At 38.1% G+C, this 19,064-nt stretch overlaps 1 protein-coding gene across 2 annotated transcripts in view; it reads left to right on the top strand.

Annotated features, from left to right (window-relative positions):
* The window catches only part of kcnh3 (potassium voltage-gated channel, subfamily H (eag-related), member 3), a 67,807-nt gene that overhangs the window by 18,846 nt on the left and 29,897 nt on the right, over positions 1-19,064 (top strand). For both annotated transcript variants that reach the window (XM_016664562.1, XM_016664563.1), the window contains exons 4-7: positions 4,199-4,445; positions 7,741-7,898; positions 8,306-8,507; positions 17,967-18,311. In XM_016664562.1, the coding sequence (XP_016520048.1) occupies positions 4,199-4,445; positions 7,741-7,898; positions 8,306-8,507; positions 17,967-18,311 (952 nt within the window). The remainder of the gene's footprint in view (positions 1-4,198; positions 4,446-7,740; positions 7,899-8,305; positions 8,508-17,966; positions 18,312-19,064) is intronic.

The following is a 19,064-nucleotide window of genomic DNA, read 5'->3' as shown; positions in this document are numbered from 1 at the left end:
CCGTGTAAAAGTTTGCATTGTCCCAGATCTGAAATGTCCTTCTTATGCACTTGGTAGCCTTCTGCCAAATTCTAAATCTGGCTCTGTACTCATCAAACAGGCAAAAGAAAAGCTTTTTCACTTAGTTTTCATTTGCACTTCTATTCTTCACTGAGAATGAAGAAAATGTCTGAGTTTTTCCTCCTCAATATAAAGCTCTTTTTACCCTTAAATTCAACAATGCTCTCTGGGAAATAAGAGCTTCTTTCATAGCAAAGGCTTTGCCCAGTCTACTTCACCTGTCTAATCGCTGACAGGTTTAAGGGAATAAATATTTCCTAATTAAACAATAAGAATCAAATAAACACTTTGACGCCTGAAGAGCTGAAGACGTCCAGTAATTAGATTATGTTCTCGTTGCTTTACGCCGTGGTATTAGACGCTAGAGGACATCATTTATTCAGAGGTATTAAAATGCTTTTCTTCAGGATTCATTCGTCTCTCAGCCTAATTAAAATCTCTTAAACCTTCAACAACTCTTCAGTCAGACTGAGAGGCAGTAGATGATAAAACACAAGAAGGTGAGATTAGCTCTAGTTTCGGAGCAGAAACTCGTTTTTGTTTTTTTTTCTTCTTGCATGAGTTGTTGGTGTGCTCCAGTGCAGCCAGCAGCTCTGACCCCAACATATGGTCTGAAGTTTTTTCACATCTGGCTGACTCCAGGTGGAAAGAACTTCACATTTTGCTGACTCGGGTGATAAAGAAACTGGCACAACTTTGTGCAGCTTGCTGCTGCTGAAATGTCCAACTACAACTATCACCCTGGTTCTCATCTTCCTTGGTATCCAGTGGAGTTTGTGGTTAACTATGGCTGCAAGTCATTCATCCTGAGGTGTTTCGATAAAAAAAAAAAAAAAAAAAAAAAAAAAAAAAAAAAACTTGGCTGGAAATCTCCACTTTGTTCTGAACGAAACACAGAAGGGGTTCTGTTCTGTTCTGTGGTTTGGTCTGATGCAATTTTTCAAAACAAAATCTGTTGCTGTTATGTTTTTTCTTTGTTTTGCAGAAAAAATGCTTTATTTTAGCAAAACAGCGCCACAGCCATATTTGGCGGTGCTCTGTGTAATTGTCCTATCAATAACTGTGGAGTCTTAGATCGAGCTCTAGCAGCTTTTTGCAGTTTATCTGGAGCGTTGGACAGTCAGACCATGCAGTGAATCTGCTGGGACATTTACATTTGGGAACATTGCATCTGTCTGGAAAGTTTAGCTGTTTATTATAAATATTTATCTCTTTAGAATTAATTTTTCTTTAAAATATAATGGGAAAACTTGAAAAGTGCTTTGTATTAAAGTTCTCTTTGTAATATTAAAAATCAGAATGTGAATTATTTTTACAGCGTGTGGAACCCCCACACTGTCTGATAGAGGCTCATGGAGGGATTTGAGGGAGCAATAAAAATAAATACAAAACTTCTCAAATGAGTTTTTATTGGTTGGTGGCAGTGGATCTGAACTCCTATATAGATGAGAGAGAGGCATGGTGGCAGTGATGCAGCATATTTATGATATAGCCATGCGCACTGATGAGATGCTATCATCCTCCAACCATAGGTGAAAATCCCGGGGGGCTCGGGTGGGAGTCCGGACCCCCCCTCCCCCCAATCTTGGAAAAGTCCAGAATTGTCCGCCCCAAAGAAATCATGAAAGAAACCATTGTATTTAAACAATATCAATATAAAAAAAGCAATAGAAACAAAGAAAGAAGTAAATCTGCCATTCATCTAAGAAAAAAAAAGAATTAATTTTTAGGTCCCCCCCCCCACCATTATTAGAACAATGGTTCAGTCCAAAGTGTAGGCGGAGCAACAGCTGCGCTGCTGAATGGCTCGGGCTCCGTTAGAGCCGCTGAAGAGAGGGGCTAACAGTTAGCTGTGGCTCTGCAGCACTAACAAAAAACCCTGCAGTAAGTAAATACTTAAAGCAAATGACATGTAACGTTTTATTTACTTTCACTGCTCAATAGGAAGAAACACATTCACAATAAACAGTTCGTTATTTCATTACTTCGGCTGAATCATGATAAACTGCCTTGTTATGCCTTGGAAATCAAAACTAGCTAAACTGCTACATTGCTTTCATAGACTTAGCTCCTTTTTCTGTCGAAGGTAGCCAATATTTAAATTATATTTAGATTAAATTATACTTATTTTAATAAGAAGAGTTTGAAACGGGAGGCAGGCTGAGCGTTAGCACTGGCCGACAGCTCTGTATGGGAGCCGAGGGGCTACTGCAGTAGACAGTAAAAACAAAAATAAAGTATGTGTGCCTTTATTTCTTACCACCTTCAACGTAGAGCCTTTAAAACCACAAAATAATATCTGAATATTTTTCTAGAAAACTCTGGTGCTGAGCCTTAAGTTTAAGTTATGATACTTTTCAAATATTCAATTGCTACATATTTAACATGAAAAAAGAGAAAAGTTTAAAGCAATTTAAGTTATAATTTAAATAACACATGACTTATATTGAGAACCACTGTAATAAATCAATATTTATGAGGAGTTTTATTAAGTGGAGTTACTTTTTATTTGTTTTTATTTAGGGCCTTAAGTTTTTGTAAAGGTGTAGCAGAGATTAGATATGTGACACTGAACCAAACTCATATCTAAACAACATTTGAATCTTAGTTTGACTTCTGTGGGTCTCAGCAGGTTGTTTACTGAGAAAAACACTTTTGTTATTCATTGTTACTTACTAGTCATTTTTGATGGTGCAGCTTAAACACTCACACAAAAAAAATTGACCACATTTTACTATAACTTTGCCAATCCCCCTAAAATTGCTCTCAAAATATTTCCCTGTTTATGGTCGCCCCCGGTAATGAGATGGGATTTACGGCCTTGCCTGCGACCACTTCCTGTTGCCTTCTTCGTGGTTTGCTTCAGTAGCAACATCTGGTTGTTGATCAAAAGTAGTGCTTCGATTGCAGTTTTGCGAAGTAAATGCATTTTTATATGGCTTTTTAAAAAGCACCAAAACTTTTTTTTTTATCAAAAAACAACTTTTTTTCTGAAATTGGCATCCATTAAACGTTTTTTTTTTTTTTTTACCAAATGTCAAATTACAATGGAAATGTAGCTGTTGTTAATGTAAGTAAATCTGTGATTTGCTGAAAGAAAATTTGTTTAATTGCTTATATTTGATGCAAAAACAATGTATATATTGATACATTGATCATAATCACAAGCTTCCTTCTATAAGTTACAAATGCAGATAAAATGAAAGAAATAATGAACGCGGTTTAACAGAAAACAGCAGCAGAAGACTCCCTGTCTTCTGACGACCTTCGTAGACAACATCCAAGGCTAAGCTAACCTTTTTTTTACAAAGCGTTTCCTCATCACCAAAATCAACAGATGAAGGTGAGGCAGCACTCCATCAAGACTTTCTGCCTTCACTTAAAGGAGTTTAAACCACAAGAACAGCAAGACGGAACATTTAGCATCTTCAGACTTTTTAAACCCTGGGTATACTTTGATCCCGGTATCTTCTGCAGCCTCTCAGTCGGTGTAATTCAAACTGTTATAATCTGCAAATGTAGTTTCAAAGTCACAAAAATATAGGATAACAATAACATGCGGCCCAGATCTGAAATGTTTTAGAAAGTCTTATTCTAAAAACTTAATATTAGGGTAACACTTGATCTTTAAATTAAATCAGGACAAATCATAAGCATGCAGTCTTAATAATAATAATAATAATAAAAGATTGTGTTTTGTATAATTTCCACAATTCTAGAGTTTTTGAGGTGTGTTTAGATTTTTACAAACTTTTTTTTGTAAATAGAAGAGAGCTGCATACTATTTTTATCCTGTTTTTGTTTGGCTTGGGGTTTTTTCAGAACTTGTGAAAATCAGATGGGGTTTTAGTTTCTATTTGTATGGAAATGCTGAAAGTTGGAAGTTATTTGAAGACACCAGCAGAGGCCTTTTCCCAAAGTATTTGACCTAATTTGTTCTGTGCTTTACACAAACTCATGATTAAATTCAGCAGAAATGACTGGGTGTGTTTTTGGCAGCCGTATAACAGAAATAAGATCACGTTCCATTGTTGATCAACTTTTGGAAAGAAAACTTGTGAGCAGGAAGTAAAAGAGGTGAGTCGAGGCCCCGACGTGATGTTGCCGTTAAAAACCGTGTTCCTTTGATCCGATACAGAACATGTTTGGGCAGAAACCTCCGATCCCAGAGTACAAAGTAGCAGCCATCCAGAAGTCCCGCTTCATCCTGCTCCACTATGGCACCTTCAAGGCCGGCTGGGACTGGCTGATTCTGCTGGCGACCTTCTACGTGGCCGTCACCGTTCCCTACAACGTCTGCTTCAGTGGAGGGCGGGACGAAGGCGGCACCTCGAGAAGTCCACCCAGTGTCAGCGACATCCTGGTGGAGATCCTTTTCATTTTAGGTGAGAATCGACTCAAAAAAAAATAAAATAAAATAGGTCAATAACAAATTAAATGAACAACTCGCTCATGTTGTTTATCTCCTACAGATTTCGTTCGATTGGTCACTTTCAGCAACACGGCAGTTTAAAGCCTTTTACACGATTAAAACACAAAAATATAAAGTCATAAAAACATCATACAGTCACCAGTACAGAAACAGACGTTGCATTTTGTCGAGTGTCATCATCAAAATGATCAATTACACATCAAATATATTGGTCAATGTTCCAGTGAAGATGTGGTAACGTGATTTTCCAGGCCGTCATTAAACACACCATGAGCGTATAGATAAACTTTTCCAGCTGTGGGTCTGATCTCAGAGGGGAGAGCAGCTGCTGAGCCCGGCTGCAGGTCTGTGTCATGTTCAGCAATTAGCCAGAGCCAAACGTCACAAGACGTTACTGAGTTTTCTTCCAAGCAAACTGTGTGTGTTGAGTAATGCTAAAGCTAAATGATGATTAGTTAATCTATGCCAGTATGTCATATTAAGGCCAATAACAGGAATACTAATGTTATGTTTTTTATCCTCTTTGCTGGTTAGTTAATGCCAGGAAAAAACCTAATCCTCTTTCATTTCTGTACAGAAGTTGTGCTCAGTGTTGCTTTCCTCAGATTTAAAAGGAATATTTATTGCCACAGTAGAAAGAGCAAAAAGTCAAGGAGGAGACATTAGAGCAGAGTCCAGCAGCAGGACGGTGTTAAGAAGGATTAGGACTTTCTGAGAAAAAGAGATCTGTTGCTGGGAGAAACCAGGCAGCTATCGGTTCAGCGTTTCTGCAGATAGTTCAGAATAAATCATTCACATTCCAACATGATCGATAATATAAAGCAGTATTGTCAAAAAGTATAAAACAGTCAATGCAACTGTACTGAAAACGTCACCAGTTTAAAAGGTTAACAACAAATGAAATGAACAAACATGATCTGATTTAAGGTGGAATAAGGTGTTAGGGTTAAGAAAGTTTAGAAAAGTTTGAGTTTACGCTTTAGTTTTTATGCTTTCCTCTGCCTGCATAGTTCCAGGAATTTTATTTCAGCGTTGGTGTAGAGAGCAGTAAAAGGAAGCAACATGAACCTTTAGATCCTGACTGATATGAAACCGGCTGGCAGAATGTTGTTGGTGGTTGTGTTTGCCTCCTGCCGGTTGGAGGTCAGCCAATAATCCTCCATCTCCAAAACCTGTAAAGCTTTTTAATGATGCATGACGCAGTAAGAGGATATGAGCCATTTACATCAGGCCATTACTTCTCGCTGCCGACTCTTTTTCCAAGAAACCGGCATGCCTCTTTGTTCCTGTCGGCCTAACTGCGAGCGTGAGATCTCTTCAGCGCACAATTAGTTTTATTGGAAAAGTCATAAATTACAACTTGACCCCTCGTCCTGAAAGTTCACCGTTGGATTCATGGAAACCAACTGCAGTGAGATGTGTAACTCCTGTCAATCAATATCCCATTCGTTAGGAAAATAGGCCAAGCCTGCTGATCAATACTTTCAGTTCACCCGTTCACTTTGCAGACGACCTGTTTAAGTTGTTCCGTCAGGTTAATTCATGCTTTTAATAAAGAAATATGTTATAAAAGTGAGCAGATGGCAGACGAACCGCCTTCACTCACTTCCTGTTTATGCTCAGCAAATAGAGTTGCACTTTGAAGGATAATGAGCAGTCGAGACTCTCCTCTGTGAATATTTGAATAGCAAAAAAAGGATATAAAGTCCTGATCAGAGGTGTGCTATTGTTACCTCTCGATACGGTGGCATGTCCGTAAAAGTTTCTACTGAAAGACCTAAAGCTGATGTGTTCTTGAAGTCTTGCTTCTGTATATTGTTCTTTTAGTTAATATTAATTTTGATCAATGAAAACATCTGGAAAGCTTCTCTCTCACATAGGTCCAGTGGACTCATACTTCATCTGAAGTGCGGAAATCGGCTCTTGTTAGCTGAGTTTCCATTAACCCTCTGATGGTGTTAGAAAAATGTCACAGTCTGACAGCGGGGCTGCGATTTTACAAAAAGGACCTTGTAAAATCGCACGCAGGGTCAGTATGACCCCGCTGGACTGCGTGCAGAGTAAAAAAGCTTGTGGGGTCTGAATGACCCTTGTCTCTTAAAATTGGGCAAACGGAGATAACGGAAATAAATTTGCTTGATGAAAACGCAGTAATTTTGAAGAAATCCATGCTTTTCAATAAAAAAGTTTTGTGTTGGAAGGAGGTGGTTTTTCAGCCGTATCAGAATAGATCTATTTAGCAAAACTGCAATGGGAACACTTCTTTTTTTTTTTTTTGCATCATGCAAGTCACGCGTTCTGATGTTACTACAGGCATCATGTTGTGATGACTTCCTGAATTCATCACAGTTCTATCGTGAGGAGTGGTGAAATCAATAATAATAATAGTTTGGTGGTGTTTGTTTGTGTCTGAGGTCACATTCACTCGACATAACTTACAATAAATTCAAAACAGTGCGCCGAATTCTTACTTTAAAAATGGATTGAGGTTGTATATTCAACCTGAATCTGAGCTCATATAAATCACGAAAAGCTGAAACGTGACATTTATGTTGCTGAAGAGTAGAAGCACACGCTGCACCAGAATTGCTCCACCACCCTCTGGCTTTCATCCTAATGAGGGCTTGCTTGTTTACTGATGCCGGCGTTTGGGCATTGCTCAACAGAAATGACAAGAAAGTTTCAAATAAATAAAAGTTTGTGTAAAAACAGAACATACACGTTGTTGTTGTTGTTGTAATTTTTTCTCCTTTGCTTTAACAAATGGAAACCGACAACATAAAGTGTGGATATAAATTGCCATTAGCATCTGCATGTCTCTAAACTAAAGCTAAGAGTCTACACTGAAGGCATCATTATGTAACTTGGATAACAGAATCACAACAATGATGTTTTGCCTGCCTATCTTCTGAGATATCAGCCAACAGACTCAATGCAGAAACTACAACCTTCCTGTCCAGCTACTGATGAATAAAAGCTACTCGTGCAAGAAAGAAGAAAGATAGAAGAGTTTTAGCTGAATGGAAATATAAACCACCATACTCTTAAAGTTTTGGGCAGCAGTGTTGTTCCAGTTTGTCTTTTACATGAACACTTCTAGATTCTATTCAGCTATTATAAAAATAAACAATAAATAAGCAAAAATATCCAGGCGGAGATTTTAAATGTATGGCATAAAAGGGTAACAGAATGCTGCTCCATTGTTGGCACGTATCTGTTTTTTAACAGCATGTTGTTGTTGTCCTCAGACATCATGCTGAACTTTCGTACGACCTTTGTGAGCACGTCGGGTCAGGTGGTCTACGACGCCCGCTCCATCTGTGTCCACTACGTCACCACCTGGCTCTTTGTTGACCTTGTTGCTGCCCTGCCCTTTGACCTGCTTTACGCTTTCAATGTCACTGTGGTGAGTTCACTCGTGTAACCAAAACCTCTACAAATATTATTATTATTTTTACAAAAGACAATCTCTTGACTGTTATTTAATTCGTTAGCACAGTCCCATTTTCTCAAATGATTGGATCATCCTTTCTTTCATTTTGCTGTTGAACACAAACACATTTCCTCTCTAATTAGTTTGGCTCACCTGCAAAGAATTCTGAAAGGTCATGAAGCGAGGGCTAAATTAGTTCAGCTAAGTGCTAACTGACTCATTGTTCAGTTTTATTAGAAGCTTAAAGACGTTGGATTCTCTATCAACAACAAATTTAGAGATCCAGCTGATAAGTGAAATAGTTGTCATTCCTCTGCTTTAGAACACTTATTTGTTCTTCAGACTGACCTTTTGACCTCTCGTTGTGCCCCTGTGTGCAGAACTTCAGGGTCCACCTGCTGAAGACTGTCCGGCTGCTGCGGCTGCTGCGGCTCCTGCAGAAGCTGGAGCGCTACTCGCAGTACAGCGCCGTGGTTCTGACTCTGCTCATGTCCATGTTTGCCTTGCTGGCCCACTGGATGGCCTGTGTCTGGTACTACATCGGCCGCAAGGAGATCGAAAGCTTGGGCTCCTCGGACATCGGTGAGTGGGCACTTTTACTATCCATGCATGTTTCTTCTTCGGTTTTAACTTACATACAGTTCCTTGCAAGAACATATGTATCTTTTGGATGTATTTTATTAGAATTGTATGCACTTGACCAATGCTAAACCACATTCTGATGGGGGAAGAAAAATGAGACATGGTTTTCACACATTTTACAAATTTAAAGGGGCACTGTTATGTATTTTTCTGGTACACAGTGGGATTTTATAGCACAATCAAGTAACTATGTTACTTTGAGCTGTTACAAAAGATGTGGCATATATGAAATATGGCTTAAAAGAAATTTGACTTTGTAACTTGATGCCTTGAAATTGGGCCTCTGTCCCTTTAAGAAACTCCTGATCTTTCTGAAACTCCCCCTCTACAGGAAGTCTTCACAACATGGCTCCTCTATTAACCCTTTAACAACATTTTTACCAGCGTTGCACTGAGTAGTAACTCCTATAATGAGCTCAGCAGATGTTCCACTAGGTGTTTGCTAATTGCTGCTGGCTAGTCTGAAGGAGCGGGTTGGAGGCGATATGAGTCAGGAGAGGCTCTGTGAGGCGGAAGCTCAGAAGCCTGGAAACTCAGAGGAGGTTCGTCCTCAACGGCGGTACAAGGTCCAACCAGGCGCTTTGCACAGTTGGTTGCCACGGAGACTAAAGGATTTCTCAAACATGGAAGAATAAAGGCAACACTCCATGTATGTTTTTGATGAAGGAATATTATTATAACATGATAGAGCTTAAAAAAAGTTGATTTGGCTGCTGAAATGTTGAAAGCTTAATGATGAATGCACCATAAAACTTCCTTCCTGTGCGGCTACAAACTTAAACTGCTTTGACTGAACATAGTTAGCATAAATGCTGTAGACTGCATAGCAACAAATCAATTGAACATTTTTGGAAAATGCAGAATGGATAATTGTGATATAGAGGACAAATTATATACAAATATTTATAACATGGGAAGCATTTGAATTCTACTTTCTACACTGAAATATGCTTGATGAGTAAACTGGGGGTTTGATTTAATAAGAATTTAGTTATTCCTACTCCAATTGAACATTAAAATGTTATTTTTATGTTGATGATTATTCCTATTTTATTTTCTTGTTCTTATCCTATTTTACCCTTTTGACATTTGCTGCTTACATGTTCACAATATAAATTTCATCATCATCAAAACGAGAGCCTCCGCTGTACGCTTTAACATCCAGTGTTGTGCAGGATCACAGTTTTAAAAACTGCCTCAAAGATCAAATGTGATGAAACTGTTTATGTGCTTCAACCTTTAACAGCCCTAAATGAACAGACCCATAATCATTTATCATTCTTTTCATAAAATTGCCCAAAAACAGGAAATGATGTGATAATTAGCATGAAAAACACATTGACCAGTAGTGCTGGTATTTTTCTTTGTCAGTTTTATTGTATTCACACAACTAATATGTGGGCAACATTCCTTTTCATCATTCATCATTTATCATTGCTTTTCATCCATTTGTTCTCAAAAGGCAAAAAAAAAAGTTTTTATAATCGCATTTCTAATCTTGGTCACATTGAAATAATGTTAAAGATCTTTTCTCTTCTATAGTAAAATCCTGATTTTATCAAAGGAAAACCGTCTGATAAAAACTTTGCTCACATAAATTAAATGAATCTTGGCTGTGTTTGCTTGTGCAATTACAAAAACAAACAAACAAACAAACAAAACTAGAGAAGGCACAACGTCTGAATGTTTTTCCATGAACTCCTCCCACACACTCCTCCTCTCTGTTGTGCCTGTGTGGAGCAATCACTGGAGAACCAGCCATGCAGACATGACTCAACATATGCATTCTAATCCTGATGGCTGACTAAGCCATCAGCCTTTCATTTTTATTGTTGAGGTCTGAGGGGCAACACACACACACAAAAAAAAACACTCCTACTATTTTGTGTTGAACAGCCCGGGGCTGAAGTGCAGCAGTCTGGTGTGTTTCAGCACAAACATCCTAATGTGTGTTCAAGGCACCAGTAGGGCGTCTCCATCAACGAGACGCATGGCAACGCGTCCGATGTGTTCTTCCTTTAAAGTGAGAACTTGCATTTAATCGATAATAATCATTAAGCAGTCACAGGCTGTACCCACATCTATCACACTGCGCACACACAGCAGACACGTCGTCTGGTAGTATTTCAGATATTTAAACGAAAAACTAATCGATGGTCAACAGCCCAAAAAAATCCGCCTGGGGTTTTTCAACAGTTTTAAGGTCATTTCGATGAGCTGAATCCAAAAATCTGATTGGTTTTCCTCAATCAGGTCAACTTTCTGAACTATGGAGCAACATGAGCATCAAAATGCAGGACTTGTTCTCACATCTGGATCGGTTTCCTGAGAATCTGATGAGTGAGTGAAGAGCAGGAGGAGAGACTCCATCAGGACAGGAAGGAGACGGAGAATTTTACACAATGAAGACGTCCTGCTCAATTTACATGTACTTACCCTTATCAGTGTTTATTATTCAATTTACAGAAATCCAAGTTTGTAACATTTAATTAACACACTCTGTTAGAAAACTTTTGTTTTCAGTCTTAAAATCTTTTTTGGATGAGAAACATTAATGAAAATGAACTGATAATGTCACAAAAATATCATCAGTGTAGTCAGATCAGCTTTTTCTAAACCAGATTAGAATAAAAACCTGACCTGCTTGAGAAAAATGGATGTCATGTTTGGATTCAGTGGCGCAAAATAGTCATAATTCAGTTGAAAATACATAGAAAACTTCCAAAAAATACTTTTCGTAACCCAGTGTTATTGACATTGACTGATATGAAAGACTTATGTCTTCTACGTTTTTCACTCATATTGTCCAACCCTACTTTCTTTTACTTTGTTTTTTGTGTTTGAAAAAGCAGTTGTGGAAAAATCCTCTCTTAACATTTTTAGTCTCCCCCCCCACTTCCTTTTTCTGCAAAGCATTTTACATCTTTTGTAACTTTTTATTAGTTTTTTTTTGTCCTCCTTTGATGAGCATTGTTTTGTGATTATCTCAGTCTGTTTTGCATTCCTCCCTAAAGTCCTGCTCAGTCCTGCTTCTCAGCTACATTTGACTTGCTTTACAGACAAATCAAGAATCTGTAGTTCAAACTTTATAATTCCACAAGCGTCTCAGTGGGGAACGTGAAGTCCTGCAGGCGGTGTGAAACCCTGACTCACAGTCTGATGAACACGTACAGACACACAGACAGGGAGTTTCCAAGGGCAAAGGAGCAAACTTTAATCCTTTTGACTGAGACCTCAGGCGACACTCAAGCTTTATGTTCCTCTTTTATATTTAGCAGCGACACGAGGAACACGAAAGACGCTGAAAATGAGTTTGTTCTCTGATCTGTGGACTACAGCTCGCCGCGTTTTCCTTTCCTTCTCTGATTTCAGCGCATCGCGCCGTATCGTCCTCTCTCGATCTCCCATCTCATCCGTTCGCACCGTCCAAACTGTCATTATCCTTTCAGCGGAGCGGTGGCGCGCTGCAGTCGGTTCATGTCAGCAGAGCCTCAATTGACCATTCAGAAAGGCCGAGGCAATCCAGGGGACAACAAAGAGCAGCCTGCGGCCTGACCTTTACGTGCCACCAGCTGAGATTCACAATGGAGGACTGATATCAGAGCAAGCATACGCTGGGCTGTTCAGTGTGTCAGTCACTGGACAGCATTCTGCTGCTGCTATGAATTCACGTCAATAATTTACAGACTGCAGAGCTGCAGCGTGTGGTTGAGAGTTCACTCAGCCAGTGGAGAAGCAATACATCCTGTGTGATATAGGAGACGCGTCTTGGGATGTGGATTTGGTCCCTTTCAAATACAGATGGACGTGGCAGGAAGGATTGGTGCACAGAAATATGAAGGAACTGTGATTTGACTTTCATCCACAGGTGGTCACAAGTCAATTTTTTCCCCCAAGCCTCCAAGATTTCGTTTCAACCCAGAGTCGAATCTCACACCCTCGAAAAACCGAAAGAAACATTTTCTCCTCAAATCTGCAACACTTTAGGTGACCTCTGACCCAGGCATGTCATAATACTCAACAAATCAATTAATCGCATGATATATTAAAACAAACTAAATTTATAATTTATCATTTTTCTCTTTTTCTACCAAAAAACTGGATGATAAAAGTCTTCATTCTCGTGTTTTGGTCTCAACCAGAGACTACATGATCCATTTTATTTGTTGTTTCTGTTTTATTTATTTATTTTGGATATTTAAAATGTTTTCCAGTTCCAGTGGTAAATGTTCATCAAAATTGAATGTTTATTGATCTGTAAGAATGTGTTATTGCTCGAAATGATCTCAAAACAGCAATATTATCGTTCATCTCGATAACTTCTTGGACAATTTGTCGTCCACCAAAATTTGTTATTGTGACAGATCTGGTCTAACCTGACATCGCTATAGGTTTCCACCTGTTAAAGGGATAGTATTGTGTAAAATCGCCTTTTTTCAGCTTTACATGATGTTGTAATATTAGTCCCTCATCAAGAACATACCTTAAATGTTGCTTTGATTCTTTCATGCATGTTTGAGAAATCCATGGATCTTCCATGGCAACCATTCATCTTCCCTGTGGGAGCTGCCCCACTCAGCTCCTTCAGACTAACCAGCAGCAATTAGCAAACATCTGGTGGACCTGCACGTCTGCTGACCTCATTATAGGAACTACTTCTCAATGCAACACTGGTAAAAAGCTTTGTTAAGAGTTTAATAGAGGAACCATGTTGTGATGAAGGTGGAGTTTCAGAAAGAGCAGGAGTTTCTTAAAGAGACAGAGGCCCAATTTCAAGGTGTTAAAATATGAAGTTAAATATCTTTGAAGACGTTTTTAATACGTATATCATCTTTATAGCAATTGAAAATAACGTAATTACTCGATTGTGCTACAAAATGAACTCAAATAAACAGTTGTCTTTTAACTTTTAATAAAATATGGAAACTATTTTCTAAATCAATATTTAAAACCTTTGTTCTAAATTTTAAATGGACCACGTGTCAAATGAAGCACTCACTTCATAAACTAAATACAGCAGCATAAGTTCACTTCAGCAGAGAGCTACATGTTGACAGTAACAGGAAAGCACCACAGAAAGCCAGACTGCACTGGATGAGAAACACTGAGGTGATTTTTATCGTACCTCTAAAAAGGCTGAGAGCTAGACTTGGAAAAAAAATCTGGCAGCCATGTAGACAGTACATAATTAGATACAAGGTGATAACTAACCGAGCAAAATTGTAGTGGAGAGATTAGTTGTAAGCTTATCTGACAGAGGTGTAAAAAAGACAGTGTGTTAAATTCCAACAGGAAATGAGCCAACAGAACATGTTGGACCTGAAAGCAATATGTGGAGATTCATACTGGAGCAGCCAAGTACTGAACAGCTTTCAGTACACAGACAGCTGAGAGAGAAAGTTTACTCCACCTAACGAGAGGGACAGGAGACATCAGCACCACGGACAGAGGCAGACCCAACACAGAGCTTTGAAACCAGCTTCAGTTTTTACAACTTTATTTACCTCCTTTATAGAATAGAATAGGATAGAATAGAATAGAATAGAATAGAATAGAATAGAATAGAATAGAATAGACTTTATTGATCCCCAAGGGGAAATTGCTTATTTGTTGACAAGCTACTCCATCCAAGGTCTTAAATATTAATACAAATATAACCATAAGACATAAATTTATAATATTTATGCACCTGAGTTGCAAAACAGAGTGCACTAATTTCATACAGGTGCTGTAAGTGTGCAAAAATCTTTGTCCGTTTTCCACAAAAAACCACACAATTTCACAAGTGCATTCTTTCCATTAAATAAGATATTAAATTAAGATTGCACGTGAATACATTTGTTCACGCAGTAAGTCATTAAAAATTATGGCGGCGACGGATGTAAACAGATATGTTCATAATTCAGTCATGGTTCTAAAGAAACCATCAGCCAATCAGGAGAGACGTCGGCATCTTACTCGGCTGTTGGAGCAACAAGCTCCTCATATGTGGGAGCAGCTACGTATGCGGCGTTTTGGGGAAATTGTAGTCGGCCAAAAATACATGAGGTTTTTTTTTTTCCAAAATTGATGTGCTTCTGTTAAGAGAATTTATTTTGGCCTTTTCAATTTGTGCAGTTTTACGGTTAATGGGAACACAGCTGCAGCTTAAACCTTTCTTTTAGAAAAGGTAGATCTGCTCCACGGTATTGTCAGCAATACCACATGTCAAATGTGGTATTTGACATGTGGTACATGTCAAATACCACATGTACCACATGTGGTACATGTGTAGCACATGTACCACAGGTGCAGCGAAATGCTCATCTGGATTTGCTCTGTAGTTTATGGTTCCATGTTTCTCTCCTCCAACTGGTTTGAAAAAAATAAATAAATCACATTATTACCCAAGGCAGACAGGCAGGGTACACTCCGGACAGGTCACAAGTCCATCACAGGGCCACACAGGACAAACAGCTGTCCACACACACACACACACACGCACACACACACACACACACACACACAGAGAGAGAGAACCTGTAAAATCCGATGCAGAAAAAACTTCTTCCTCCAAGGAAACAGTCATGCCAGCTGTTCCACTGTACAACACCCGTTGCAGACTAAGGTTTTTCATTTTTAAGGTTTTCCTGGCCAGAGTGTTTGGTTATTATGTAAGGTAGATTGATGTCATTACTGTGCTTTGTTATATACAAGAGCTTTTACATTAATTAGTATGTTGACAAATCAGCAGTCCATTCACTTTTTAATCTGACATAAAAAAAAGTCACCTATAAACAAATATTACTTCAACAAGAAGTAATATCCAGTCAGTTTGTATCTACTGTGCATGCTTGTTTTTTCTTATTAATAACATTTGGATTTTTTTGTTGTTATTATTCTTTGTTTGAAAACCAATAATATTAATAAAGAAATTTCAGGATGACAGAGTAGTATAATGTAGAGGAGGAAAAAGAAAAACTATTATATTTCCTGCGGCGTCATCATGAGAATCTCGAGTTTGGAACAGCTGAGTGTTCAGAAACAGACAGTATTAATAAAATGTGACAAAAATCATTTATTTGGTATATTATTGTTGTTGTTGTTGTTGTTATTATTATTATTATTATTATTAGGGGTGCACCGATTGCAGTTTTCTGCCGATTATCGACCTTTTAAAAAGCTTAACCTGTCGATTCTGATTTTGGCTAATACCGTTTTTTTTTTCCGTCTGAAATGTTGCTCAATATAGCAAGAAAGCCGTTGAGTTGGCAACAGTGGGGTCACTATTGTTAATTGTAAACATGCAGACAGAACTTGGGCCGGTCTGTCAGTCAAGCTTCTCTCACTGGAGAGCAAAAGAGGACAGTGGTTGATTCTTAGACCTTTGCTTAGCTAGATAAGATCAGTGGATCAGATCAGCTTCATATGTAAAAACTGGCCAATCACCGATCTCCCAAAATTAAGGAAATCGGTACCGATAAATTAGTGCACCCCTAATTATTATTATTATTATTATTATTATTATTATTTGATTTGAGTTTTGTAACCTGTTCATTAAGAGAGAGCTAGATTTACAAATCTGTTACTTTAAATGGGGAGAGTATTCTAGCAATCAATTATTTCACGTCAAATATTTCTCTTTCATTAATTTTTGTTTTGTTGACATCAGAATCAGAATATACTTTATTAATCCCGAAGGTGAAATAGGAGTTTTACAGAGTTTGCTTAGTAATTTTAGTGATTGTGATTGATTTGTAAAAGCAATGAGCATAAAACGGCCATGTGAATACTTTCTTTTAGGTCCTGTTAATAAATGAACAGGTTTTGTGCAGCTATCGGGCTGATAACCTGATCGGTAATCTGAAAGTCACACACTGATACTGTCCTCAATTAAAACAAGTAATCAGTTTTGGTTTTTCCCGTTGTAATCCACAGCTGCGCACGCTTTGGTGAAACAAACTTCCAGTCAGGCCCGTGTGTTCGGAGCTTGGCAGAGGTTAAGTTGCACTAATGACGATGTAATCAGGAAACTACTCAGGTGTTAAATCCTCTGATGCTGACGGTTTAGCAGCTCTGCTGGGGATCCGCTCGCAGCTCCGCTGTCACTTCTGCTTATTGATGCTGGCGGGCGAACAAAAGCCGCTCCCTGAAGGCCTGGATGCCAGGGATCAATAAATAGACTCATCCATATTGCACTGTGTAATTCTTATCAGAACATCCGTCTACTGCGTTCTGCTGCTGCTGTCACAGACTCCGCTGGGTTTTATTACAGCCTTCATTTACTCACAAATGGCAGCGTTTTCCTCCTTTTTGTTCCTGTGCACTGAGGACATCTGCTTACTTCATCTAGATGCTTCGCATCTTTCATATTGCTCATCCTGGATGCATTTTCTAGCACTTCTGATTTACGCTTAAGTTTTATCACATTTTGTTGTCCTACAACCACAAACTTCAGTTATTTACTTGATTTATAAAGATTTGTAGGGGCAGTATTATGTAAAATTGACTTGACTCATGTTATAATGTTATCTATTCATCAAAAACATACCTGGAGCGTTGCTTTGATCTTTCATGCATGTTTAAGAAATCCTTTAATCTCCATGGCAACCATTCAGCTGCTCAAAATGCCTGTTTGGACCTAGTTTCGCCTTTTGTGAAAAATTTGAGAAAATTACGTATCCTTCCACTTCAGAGTTATGCACTACTTTGTGTGCGTCTGTCACATAAAATCCCAGTAAAATACATTCAGTATTTTATTAATGGAACAAAAATTGTTCCAGAGTTATGAATACTTGCACAAAATAAAGAGTTGGAGAGAGAACACGTCCTTGTTAAGTTGAAATAAATATTTTTATGCCACTGAATTCAAGTTGAAGTTGAATTTAACTTACAACTAATATTTTTTCAAAGGTGGCTTTTCATTATAGAATAGAAAGAACTGAAAATATTTCACCTGTTTTTATGGAAGAGACTCAGAAATGAATCAAAGTCTTTTATCATGATGTGCACTGCAAAAGCACAAAATATTACCAAGTATTTTTGTTCTAGTTTCTAGTGCAAATATCTTAATGCACTTGAAATAAGACAACATTTACTTGCAAGTAATTTTTCAGTGAGATATGAGAGCTTGTTCTTAGCCAATAATTTTTTAATACTGATGAAAAAGTACTAGAATAACTGGCAGATTATTTCACTTATGGGAAAAATGCCTTGTTTTAAGTGAAATAATCTGCTAGTGGAACTTGTACTTTTTATTTATCAATATTAAGGAGTGATTAACTTAAAGCAAGCTCATTTTTTGCTGAAAAGTTACTTTTAAGATATTTTTTTCTTATTTCAAGTGTATTGAGGTATTTCCACTAGAGATGAGACAAATATACTTGGTAATATTTTGTATTTTCCCTTTTCTCCCCACAGGTTGGCTCTATGAACTGGCAAAGCGCCTGGGGACCCCGTACTTCATGTCCCCTCTGACCACACAGACCCCTCCCGCAGTGAGCAGCCTCCCAGCCAACAGCACCCAGTGGAACGCATCGGGGTCAGAGGTCGCGGGGCAGGGCCCCTGGAACTCGAGCCAAGACTATGGGAACATTTCAGGATCGGGGGGCCTGAAGATGCTGGGCGGGGGCCCGTCGACCCGGAGCAGCTACGTGACGGCCCTGTACTTCGCTCTGAGCAGCCTGACCAGCGTGGGCTTCGGGAACGTGTCTGCCAACACGGACGCAGAGAAGATCTTCTCCATCTGCACCATGCTTATAGGAGGTACACTGCAAAAACCCACCTTTCACAAAAAGTTCCAAAATAAGCTATACATTATTTAAAATAAGAAAAATTATCTGCCTACAGTACAAGAAAATGAGGCTTGTTAAGACTTTCTGGAAAAAAGTAAAAGTATCTCACCTCAATGAAGCCACAATTACCTTAAAATCACTTGAAACGTCCATTTTTCCTTATATAAATGAAATATGTAAGACTTTCTTTCTGCATATTTAGAAATATATTCTTTAATTATGGAAATATACTGACATATATACTGTTGTTTTTCTAGAAGCCAATAAAGTTTTACTAAAATCTACAGTTAGTAGTACTTTTCTTGATATAAATGCTTAAAATTTTTGTATATTTGAATTAAAGCTCAAGCAAAAATCCAATAATGTATCCTGTCAGTACCAGAAGAAGAGAATTACAACCTGCACTGCAAAAACACAAAATCTTGCCAAGTATTTTTGTTCCTTAATACGCTTAAAAACGCTTGAAATAAGACAAAACTCACTTAAAAGTAACTTTTCATCAAGAAATTAGGTTGTTTAAATTAATAATTCCTTTTTCCATAAGTGAAATAATCTGAAAATGGAAATAATACTTTTTTTAAAAATCAATATTGAGGACTTTTTGACTTTTAAAAGCTACTATAGATGTACTAAAATACCTACAATAGAAACCAGATAAAAATTACTTACTAAGATTTTGTGTTTTTGACGGAAGCGCATTGCTATCACGCAGGAAAAAAAAATT

This window comes from Poecilia formosa, unplaced genomic scaffold (genome assembly GCF_000485575.1).
Source record: "Poecilia formosa unplaced genomic scaffold, Poecilia_formosa-5.1.2 Scaffold496, whole genome shotgun sequence".
NCBI lineage: Eukaryota > Metazoa > Chordata > Actinopteri > Cyprinodontiformes > Poeciliidae > Poecilia > Poecilia formosa.
Note: the sequence above shows the minus strand (reverse complement) of the source record. Positions and strands in the feature narration are given on the sequence as shown.